The 11,530-nt window shown below is 39.4% G+C and overlaps 1 protein-coding gene and 1 pseudogene across 2 annotated transcripts; one reads left to right on the forward strand and one right to left on the reverse strand.

Annotated features, from left to right (window-relative positions):
* The first annotated feature begins 2,215 nt into the window (after window positions 1-2,215).
* Window positions 2,216-4,878, forward strand: LOC121763387 (desumoylating isopeptidase 1-like). 2 transcript variants are annotated; one of them, XM_042159397.1, is made up of 6 exons: window positions 2,249-2,292; window positions 2,479-2,560; window positions 3,156-3,212; window positions 3,322-3,419; window positions 3,515-3,831; window positions 4,348-4,878. In XM_042159397.1, exons 3-6 carry the CDS (start codon window positions 3,204-3,206, stop codon window positions 4,767-4,769), a joined length of 846 nt encoding a protein of 281 aa, XP_042015331.1. In that variant the 5' UTR covers window positions 2,249-2,292; window positions 2,479-2,560; window positions 3,156-3,203; the 3' UTR covers window positions 4,770-4,878. The 2 variants fall into 2 exon arrangements, with proteins under 2 accessions (XP_042015330.1, XP_042015331.1); XM_042159396.1 differs by lacking the exon at window positions 2,479-2,560 and having other exon boundaries at window positions 2,216-2,292.
* Window positions 4,879-4,985: 107 nt separating this feature from the next.
* On the reverse strand, window positions 4,986-11,109 carry LOC121764167 (annotated as a pseudogene).
* Window positions 11,110-11,530: the final 421 nt, after the last annotated feature.

The raw sequence follows: 11,530 nt of genomic DNA on the forward strand, positions 1-11,530 counted from the left end.
GCCGCTAGCCGAATAGGGTCTCGCGAGTCGAGGGGTCAAGGGCGGCGAAGTGCCCCCGGCCCGACGGTATGATATGTTTATGTTTTATGCCTTCATTTTCGACGATCGTTGTGCATTATATGAAGTGCAAATGAAATGAAGTGCAACGGGCCGGATATATAGAGTTGAAATTAAAAATAAAAAGTCAAAAATAAAAATCAAAAATCAAAAAATGCACTCGTCCGTCGAGGACCCACAATAGCGGACGAGCGGACGGAAGAGACGACAGACGTCCGAGAAATCCGACTGACGAGAGGTCGTCCGTCTGGCTCGTCCGCTCGCCGGTCGTCGGTCGCAATATTGGAAGAGCGCGACAGACGAGCGGCTCGCCGGTCGCTCGTCTACCGGCTCGTTCACTATTATGGATGCTCTAAGAGAGAGTATAATGTAGAAAACTCTTTCTTCACTTTAACTATTTATTACCCTCTCTGTCCCAACTAAGATGACACACTTTCACTTTTAGTTTGTTCCAACCAAGATGATACATTTCTATTTTTGGTAATTTTCTCTCTCCAATTTATACACCCTACCACTTTTTCCTTTCTCCTATAAAATATTAAATATCTTTCTCTCTCCATTTAATACTTACACACATTCTTTCGCTCTCCAATTTACTACATTAACTAACAATTCCTAGCATTTCGTGTCGACTAAAAATTTGTATCTTAGCTAGGAGGGAGGGAGTATTATTTTTTCAAAACAAGTGCAGAATATGAAACGTTTTCTTTAATATGGAAAAGAGGGAGTACAATGTTTTTTAGTTATGTTTGTGTATGATTCATTTCCATTACAAGTCATGTCCTTTTATCAAATAGTATTGTGATATATTCAAATCATATTTTTGCCACGATTAACGACCCGAATCATATGATAACTATTAAAATTTAATATTACGTGATTAAACTTGATATTATATAAGTAAAACTATTTCACCCAATAAATTTCTATTTAAACAATTTCTATTTTTTAATAAGTATATTCGAAGTTTGACCCAATTCAATCCAATTCAAACTTTAAATTATAGAGTTATTAATAAAGGAATGTGATCAAATGCAAACTCATATATTCTACAAACTCTAAACTATGATATGGACTGTTAGAAAATATCAACAGATGATAAAATAATAGCAATAAAAAATGTGAACACAATGTCAACGGTTGATGTTGTGTTGAAATTGTGTTGTACATTGTATTGATATTGTGTTGACATCAAAATCTTGAAATTTTGCACTATGTTGACATTGTATTGAAATTGTGTTGATACTATGTTGAAAAGTTTGGAGTTTGTACAATATATGAGTTTGCATTTTATCACTACCATATTAATGGATTAACTCGATTAGAATATGAATCCAATAAAATTGGGTTGAAACCATTAATATTTGCGTATTTGTATTAGATTTAGTATCGGATTTTTATATTGTACTCCCTCCGTCCTTAAAAATTTGTCACCTATTTCCTTTTTCATTCGTCCCTAAAAATTTGTCACTTTTAACTTTTACCATTTTTAGTAGTGGACACTATATTCCACTAACTCATTCATACTCATATTTATTATAAAACTAATACTCGTTCAGTCCCAACTAAATTGAGTCACATTCCATTTTGGAATGTTTTATTATAAAACTAATACTCGTTCAGTCCCATCTAAATTGAGTCACATTCCGTTTTGGGATGTCCCAACTAAGTTGAGTCGTTTCCCCTTTTGACAAAAAATAAAACATCTAATCAGTCTTACTTTATTCAATAACCTACTTTATTCTCTATTTATCTTTCTACTTTATTTCTCTCACTTAATTTTCAATACAATTTCTTAATCTCTGTGCCCAAAATTATGTCTTAACTTAGTTGGGACGGATGGTCACATTCCACGAACTTTTTCAACTCACTTTCTATTACATTTCTTAAAATCCTTACCGGATCAAATGATGACGAATTATTAGAGATGGAGGGAGTATCAAAAATTAAACCCACGACAACACTTCTTTTTTTTTGAATCACACGACAACACTTCCTATTATACCATACTGTAAAAACGGTTGGGTTAGGCTCATTGATTACGTAATACACAAAATATTGGTTAGCAAACGGAGTGCTTACGTGTCGTAACATAATTGGCAAGAAAATTCTAGAAGTCTGGTGTATTCTCTTCCGTTCGCACTATATAAACCTTAGTTTTCACCAGACTCTCCAAATTTCGCTGCGAATATTATTTTCTGTCGGTTTTGTGGACATTCTCTCCTCTTTCTTCAGGTATGCTGCATTGTGCTTCTTATTTCAAATGTATGGTTTATTTAATTATAACTTTGCTCGATTGACTGGATTTTCTCTCTGAAAATTGAAGCACTCGCACTTTTTCTCTTCATTTTAGTATGGTTTATCCGAGATTTAATTTGTAATTGATGTAATTTTGAATAAAGATATTTAATTTGATTATAGATCAGATCAAATAGAAGCCTGGGCGTTTGTCTCGGGAATTTACTGTGTGGAATTGCGTATTATTGTGGACTTTTTAATAAAGGTATTTAATGTGATATAAATTTTGCATTTTGGAGAAGATAGGGGTAAGATCTTCCCAATGTTTGAATTTTTTTCGAATATAGTCTTAGATGGGGCTAAAATTGCAAGTTGCGATTTGCTGGTTGACATTCTCTTGTGTTCCTATTGAATTGATGATGCTATAATAGATTGCCTAGATTTGTTATTTTATTTGTTTCAATATCTTTATCATTTTGATTGATTCACATTCTATTTCTGGCTAGATGATGCTTGCTTTCTTGTGCATTTAGCTGCTATTATTTGGCTTATTCCCAATTTGGTGCATCTTTATAAATTGTAGAAATTGAGCATCAAACGGATAGATATCAGTGTTTTGTATGGATCAACTTTAAAGCTTTGTTCCAGTTTTTGCTTATAATCTCTTTATTAACTTGCATTAATCTCTAGTTTGAAAGTTGTTTTTCCTTTAAAGTTTATACAAGTTGATTGATAGAACCAAATAACCAATATGCTTTATGGTGCATTGGTGTTGTTTGTTACTTATATTCAGCATTACTGATTTGTCTTCTTTACTGTCCCCTGAACCTTGCTTGATCTCAGTGTGCATATTTTTGTAGGTCAGCCTTTCATCGTTTCTCAAGTATTTTTCAATTGGACTGGTGAAAATGGCTGAGGTATGTCTTATTAGACTGAATGTGATCTATTAGTGAATTCGTATTCATGATCGAATAAAATGGGCAGCTGTGAAATGGTTTGTAAGCTACAACTTTTGTAAACGTGCAGGATGGTTACAAGGTCTCCTTGAATGTTTATGACTTAAGCCAGGGCTTGGCCAGACAACTATCTACAACATTTTTGGGGAAGCCTATTGAAGGCATATGGTGAGAGGGTTACTATCTCAAAATGTTGAATTGGCTGTTGAATGTGGAATGCCTTGATGTTTCTTATTGCTAAAATTGTTTTTGTGATTTTTCAGGCATACCGGAGTTGTTGTGTATGGTAATGAATACTATTTCGGAGGTGGCATACAAAGTGCTCCAGCTGGTTCAACTCCATATGGGATACCAATTCGTGTGATAGATCTCGGCACGACGCATGTGCCTCAAGACGTATTTGAGGTGTACTTGGACGATATTGGTACACGCTACACAGCTGAAACTTACAGTTTGCTGACTCATAATTGCAACAACTTTAGTAATGAGGTTGCCCAGTTCTTGGTTGATGCTTCAATACCAGATTACATCTTGAATCTCCCAAATGAAGTTTTGAGTAGTCCGATGGGTGCTGTCATATGTAAGTCACTCCCCTATGATGATGTATATGATTTAGTCTCTCCTTTTTGTTACCTTCTGAGAAATTTGATTCCTATTCTCTCCCTACATATTTGAATACTCAAGTAGTGACAGATTGTTTCCCTGATTAAATGGGCTTATAAGCTGCAAAACTAAGGAATTTGATATTACACTCTTAACTATAACCATCATAAACGCATCCTGGTAGTCAGTTGACTCTTACTAATAAAAGTTTTGAATATGCTGTTTGCATAAGTTTTGGTGCTAGGAAAGTAACTTTGAAAGCTCATTACATGCTTGCAAAACATGTGCTCTGTTTCATGGTAGGAACCAAAAGTTTTTATCACTGATGCAGAATCAGAAAAGCTTTTGGCTATTTTGTTTTGCATATGGTAGGTTCCTGGGGTCGTGAGGTTGGATTGATGAGTTCATCTCTCAACACAACTCAAATTGAAGGAAGAAAAAGGCTTAAAGAAAATAACTACCGAGTAACGTTGTATATTTGTTTGATGTGCAGTGCCAATGATACAGAATCTTGAGGGCACTTTGAGGGCCGGTGCAGTTCCCCAAACTCCTCAGTTCAGGCCTTCCGCTGTTGCTGGTTCAAATCAGGCAGCAGTTTCTTCAAAGCCCGCTAATGGTAGTACCATCCAATTGACTAAGACGAAAGTTGAGGGTGATGCCAGGAAACCTGAAACAGAATTAACAAAAGGTGTACATGAACAGACACAGACCAAAAAGGTGTCCTCTCCTAGCGGTGCAGGAGGTGCTGTTGGTGGAGATCCACTCGGAGATGCTCGGAGCAAAGTCCAAGAGGAGATCACCAGTGAGTTTGCTGCAATTATGGCCGCTGGGAATTTGCGTGCAAGTGAGGCGGCAGCTCTAGCAACTAGGAGAGTGATGCAGAGATACGGCCATATGTCTACGGCACAGAGCTGAAGATCGAAAACATTATTATTTTCCCATAAGATTTAGGAAAACCATTTTTCCTGGGAATTGATGTTTGGACCTAATTGCGATTGTTGCATAATATAATTTCTTAGTTTTACATGGTTGACTTATCTGTGGTACGGAATCTTCAGTATTTTAACATTTTACGTTGAACAATACTATGGCAAACAGATAACACCAAACAGCACTTTACATAGCAAAAATCTATTTAGCAGCATCTGAAAGGTGATTGTGAACATTTGTTGTATATCTAGTCTGCAATTGAAGATGGGATTCTCTAGTTATTGAAAGAGCATATGAAGGGAAATTAAGGCCAGTGAAACCAATCATCACAGCAGCAGCTCCAATGTAAACCAACGGATGAGGTGTAATCCCGATCAATGAATCCATCCAATGGTACCTTAAGGTGGTGTTCGGTTTCCAAGATAAAATAATAGTACAAGATACAATCTAGGATTGAGTTGTGAGATTATTTTAGTCATAGGGGGTTAGTTATGACTAATTATCCCATGATTATCCATCTAGGATTGAGTTGAGGGGTTGAATCGCATAACCAAACGCATTACAAATTTAATCCCGGATACAATCTTGTAAACCGAACACCCTCTAATTGTGAGACCTGCAGAAGCCACAGTGGTCGTCGTGAGGGGCCCAGCCTTGGCCCATAGATAGTCGCTCACCACATTATCTAGTAAACCTGAATGTGGAAATTGATTGATATATATAGAGAGCAAAACAGCATCGAAATTATTATACATTTGCCAACGATTAAACCAAATTGCTTCCCAGTGAGGGTGTCGAAAAGCCCGAGCTTCGACAACGCAAGAACGGAGAGCAACAGGAAAGAATATGATGAAGTTGAACAAGCCAAGGAATCCAAGAAACTGTGCCATGCTAACGCGGCCTTGAGCCTTATTGTTTTCATCAGGCAAGTTTTGGCGAATGCGTGTTAGAGCATTGGCAATGGTAGCCGAGCGATCGGCCACCTCATCGGCGCTCGTCGGCCTCCACTGCGGCGGGAGGGCCGATCTCCCTTCCCCTACGCCTCCCCCCATGCCCGATCAATCGGCCCAGCTGATATCCCATTTTTCTTTTTCTTTTTTAAATTTAATTCATTTTTAATCTACTATATATACCTCATTCCCCATCAATTCACATTCATCACTTTCCAATCTTAATTTCGATTCTACTTTTCTCCACCGTGATATGAACTTCAGCAATTTTACATCAATTCACATTTTATCTATTTTTATCTTGTTTTTTTTGTTTTTTAATATAGGATGTTTTATTTTGTTTTTAATAAAATTTGTTTTTTTGTGTATATTATGTTGTCTTTAATTTACACCAACAATTATATGTGAAATATATAAAAATAGTGATGATTTGGAAATGAAATAGGCTCTGAGATAGGCTCTGGGATGGACTCTGCAGGGAGATAGGCTCTGAGATGGGTCGACTGACGTGACAAGAAAAAATGGAGATAGGCTCCGGAGATAGGTCACCATTGCTAATGCTCTTACATAAGCAGCATAAAATGCTGCAGATAAAAGAGAGAGAAAATCTCGGAGCACAGGATGTGAGGCAACCTCATTGGCTCCTGCACCCGAGTCTCGGAGGCTGACAATGATCACTCCCCCATACAAAGCAGAACACTTATCAGCTTCAGCCAAGCGAACTTCTCGTCCAAAAAAACGAGAGCAACTAGAAATGTGAACAGGCTGGATGCACTGCTCAGGACACCATAAGAGGAATCACATTAACCACAAAGCCATGAGGTACACATACACAAAACAAGAATGCATTCAAAATTTCTTACAGTAACACTAATTTGCATTTGCTTTTACTTACATTTAATTAAAAGCACAAAAAGAAGAAAATATGTCCTCACAAATGATTGCATTTGCTTATGATGGCTGCAGGATTATTCTTGTGAGTTGCGAGGAATCGTTGCAAAATAAAATCCTACTCCCTCTGTCCACAAAAAATAGGGCAATTTCATTTTCTGCACTCGTTTTGAAAAAATAATACTCCGTCTATTCCATAAAAATATGTGCACTTTCCATTTTCGTCCGTCACACAAAAATATTAGCATTCTATTTTTGAAAAGTTATACTCCCTCTGTCCGCGAATAGGAGTCTCGTTTTTCTATTTAGTCCGTCCGCGAATAGGAGTCCCGGTTCATTTTTACCATAAATGGTAATAGGGTCTCACCTTCCACTAACTCATTCGACTGACATTTCATTTAAAATTAATATATACAAGTGGGACCCCTATTCCACTAACTTTTTTCCACCCACTTTTCTTAACATTTCTTAAAACCCGTGCCGCCCATAAATGAGACTCCTAATGGCGGACGGAGGGAGTATCAATTTAATAATATAGGTCTCACTATCCACTAACTCTACTTTAACTACGATTCTCCTTCTCTCTCTTACTTTACCATACCATTCTCTTCATCTCTCTTACTTTACCAATTTTTTCTTAGTTCTCGTGCCATACCCATTACCCATATTTTTATGGGACGGAAGGAGTAATAAATAGTTAAAGTGGAGAGAAAGAAAAGTAAGAGAAAGAATAATATAGACAAGAGACTTCTCTACATTATTCTCTCTCATACTTTACTTTCTCTCCACTTTAACTACTTCCTCTGTCCCATAGTAGATGTCACACTTTCCTTTTTAGTTTGTCCCAACAAAGATGTCACATTTCCTCTTTTGGAAAAAGTTCATTCTCACATCAATTATAAAATTATATTTTCTCTCACCACTTAACACACAAAATAACAGGTCCTAAAATCTCGTGTCATCTCCCAAGTGTGACATCTACTATGGGACGGAGGGAGTATTTATTACTCCCTCCGTCCCTAAAAAATATGTACTCTTTCCTTTTTAGTCCGTCCCACAAGAATATGCACTTTCCACTTTTGGAAAGTCTTTTCTCTTATGAAGTATGACTCATTTTCCGCTAACAATACTTTATTTACTTTTTCTCTCTACATCTCTCTTATTTTACCAATTTTACATTAAAACTCGTGTCGACCCAAAGTGCATATTCTTTGGGGACGGAGGGAGTATCATTTTATCAAAAAGAGTGCAGAAAATAAAAGTACCCTATTTTTCGCGAACAAATAGAGTATTTATCTTGTGAGAATTATTGCGGGATAACTATTCACCTTTTTAACAGGTAAAGTAGAGACTTATCTGATTCTCTTCTCAACTAAGAGCATCCGCAATGGCGCCCGCCGGGGCGGAATTCCCACCAGCGTGCGGGAATTTTGTCGCTGACGTCTGCCATTGTGCATGCCCACAACGGATACGGAATTCCCCCGAGGACGTCGCAGGTCCGCGGCGTTAAGCGGAATTCTGCGAGGAATTCCACCATCGCGTCGACTCCCGAGGAATTCCGCTTTATTTCATTTTTTTAATGTTTATATATACTGCTCGTTGAATTTCATTTCATTCGCACCACTTGTTTAACAAGTTTCTCTCTCTAAATTTCTTTTATATAATAGTAATGGCTGGTAGTTGTAGTAGTAGTGGTAGTGGTAGTGGTCATCCTGAAGACATAATGGCTCCGATTTGGGCACGTGTGCGGGAGGCCGCGGCGAGGGAGGAACAAGCGGCCTCGGCGCCGGCAGTGCCTCGACTCATCCATCGTCGCACTATAGTACCCCACGACCACCTCGATGCCCACCGTCGGTTGTACGAGGACTACTTTGCGCCGGAGCCACAGTTTTGGGGAGACCCTATTCCGGCGACGGTTTAGGATGCAGCGGCCGCTGTTTATGCGTATCTTTGGCGCTTTGGAGCGTCGATACGGGTATTTTAGGGTGCGGGAGGATGCAGTTGGTAAACCCGGCCAAACGCCGATTCAGAAGTGCATTGCCGCAATCAGGCAGTTGGCGTACGAAGGTGCGGCGGACATGTTTGACGAGTACCTCCACATCGGCGAGTCGACAGCCCGCGACTGCCTGAAGTATTTTTGTCAGGGCGTTAGGGAGATATTTGGGGATAGGTATCTTCGGAAGCCTACCCCCGAAGATTGTCAGGCTCAGCTGGATATGCACGGGTCTCAGCACGGCTTCCCGGGGATGCTGGGCAGCGTAGATTGTATGCACTGGGAATGGAAGAACTGCCCCTCTACCTGGAAAGGGATGTACACTACCCATTTCAAGGCCAAGAATCCCACGATGATCCTTGAAGCGGTAGCTGACTACCGGTTATGGATTTGGCATGCCTATTTTGGAGTAGCCGGGGCGAACAACGACATCAACGTCCTCCAGTCGTCGCCCCTTTTCAACGACCAGTGCATGGGCGTCGGTCCGGTCGTCAACTTCGTCACCAACGACAACCAGCACAACATGTGCTATTATTTGGCGGATGGGATCTACCCGATGTGGCCCGTCTTTATGAAGACGATCAGATGCCCAACGGATGCGAAGAAGGTATACTTTGCGCAACGTCAGGAGGTAGCGCGCAAGGATGTGGAGCGGGCATTTGGTGTGCTACAGGCTCGATGGGCGGCAGTGAAGGGTCCATCACGGCTGTGGTATGTTGACAGCATCGCCGACATCATGTACGCATGTATTATCAGGAACAACATGATCGTCGAAGATGAAGGTCCAGCACTGACCGATTAGGCCAATGATGATGATGATGCTGCGGGTCCAAGCCACGGCGTGGCCACTAGCAATGTACGCATGGGGATACCCCATGACGACGTCGATCGAGTCCGTGCATTTGCCGACATGCGCCAAAAACAGGCCCACATTCGACTCCAGAACGATATTATTGAAGAAGTGTGGCAGCGTAGGGGTCGTCGTTGATGTAGTTTTTAATTATTGAAATGTATTTTTTTAAATTTGGTGAAATGTACTTTTCTTTTTTAATGGAATTTTTTCCCTATTTGTGTCGAAATTTTAATTAAGTAAATTGTTTACTTCCGGAAATTATTTAATTTGTGAATTTTTTTTATTGTGGGAATTCCGTCGGGAATTCCGCGGGGAATTCTGTGCAGTGGGAAGTCCTTCTGACGTGACAGGAGGTGTTTTTGGGAATTCCGCGGGGAATTCCGCCGGGATATCCGCACCACTGCGGATGCCCTAAATTGAAGAATAGTTTGGAATCAGGCTAAATTGATTTGAAGAGTCGTTTGGAGTCCGCCTTTATCCCCTATTTAAGGCATCTATCCCTTGTAATGGAGGATACACTTGAATACACTACTACTTTCATGCGTTGAAACACTTGTAATAAATCATTAGTATTTTATCAGTTTTTCTATGAATTCTTGTATGAACCTCATATTTTGGGATCTGGTACAAGTATTGTGGCATGAGAGCCACTTTTGGCAAAAGTACGTAGTATTATGTAGTTTATAATGTAATGTTATGTATTTTGTATTCGTATATGTTTATGAATCTTGTTTTAGTACTTTAATCAGTGTGCTCTTTTGTTTCTCTTTAGCTAACTGTCTATTTCAAGTTCTCTGTTTAAGATTTTATTTTCTGAGAAAACGGCTTTGGCCATTCGTCGTGTGGTCTTTATAACATCTTGTTAGTTGTGAGGGCATTGGTGGATGTTAACATAAAGAGTAAAACTCCTTTTTTTTCCAAAACATATGGTCAAATTACGAATTTTGTCCTTAAGTAAACAATAAAAACATAAAGTGGTCCAACATTTATACACAACAAACCCTATTAGTCCAACACATATCAAGACAAAAAAATTCATCCCTGTCGTCTGGTTTCCCTACAACCAGACCATCCACTTGTTTTCCCCACCACCAATTCAATCTATATTCGGTGGGACCACACTTACATACATATTCTATGGGATCACAATTCAATATATTCCAATTATTGCAAACCCTAGTTTTTTACATGCAATGAATAACTCATATGCTCAGTTCGAAACTAACCTTCTCGAAGTGGATTTCGAGGGCGTGGAACTGGAATTTCAAATGGTGGCTTATCTCTGAGGATTTCAACTGGCGAACTCAAATTGGATTTCGAAGAAGAAGCGGCAGCCTTCTCCTTCGGAGGAAGTGGCGGCTTAAGAGAAACCGAGCGGTCGAGTCTCATCTTTGTCCTCCTCTCTACTTTGGGAAAATCGGCGTCAGTCGGAGGTCGTCGGTCAGCCTTCAAAGAATTAGGGTTTGACATAGACCCGTCGTTACCGGAATGTAGCTCCACTTCGACTTCCGCGACGGGGCTAAGGTTCGACGAGGCCAACCCACCTTCGGGACTAGGGTTAGCTACACACGGACCATGACCCTTCTCGCCTTCATTCTCAGGTTCAGGTGGATTTCGCGACGGCGATTCCCAACTCATGGCTGGAACAATGGTATATCGCCTCGAATTGTCGGAGATCGCCTAAGAGTTGGAATGTATCGCCCTGAAAGTGAGAACGACGCTTTGCCTTCTTCTTTTGAAAATGAGAGTTGAAGGCAGGTAATTGGTTTTTAAGAAAAAAAGATAATTGGTGTTTTTTAAGAAAATAATTAGCAAATTATTTAGTCACTAATAATCTAGTTTTTTGTTTAATTTAGTCAAACTTTTGCTAAGTAACGGTTGACTTGCGTATTTTAACGGAGCCGTCCAAAAAGGACCTAATCGAGAGCGATTTTCGTATGTTATGGACCCGAAAACCTGAAAATGAATGTTATGGACAAAATTCGTAATTTGACCATATGTTTTGGATCAAAAAGGAGTTGTACTCTGACATAAATAGTTGACAGTTCATCAGAAAATT

The sequence above is a fragment of the Salvia splendens genome, chromosome 14, assembly GCF_004379255.2.
Source record: "Salvia splendens isolate huo1 chromosome 14, SspV2, whole genome shotgun sequence".
Classification (NCBI taxonomy): domain Eukaryota; kingdom Viridiplantae; phylum Streptophyta; class Magnoliopsida; order Lamiales; family Lamiaceae; genus Salvia; species Salvia splendens.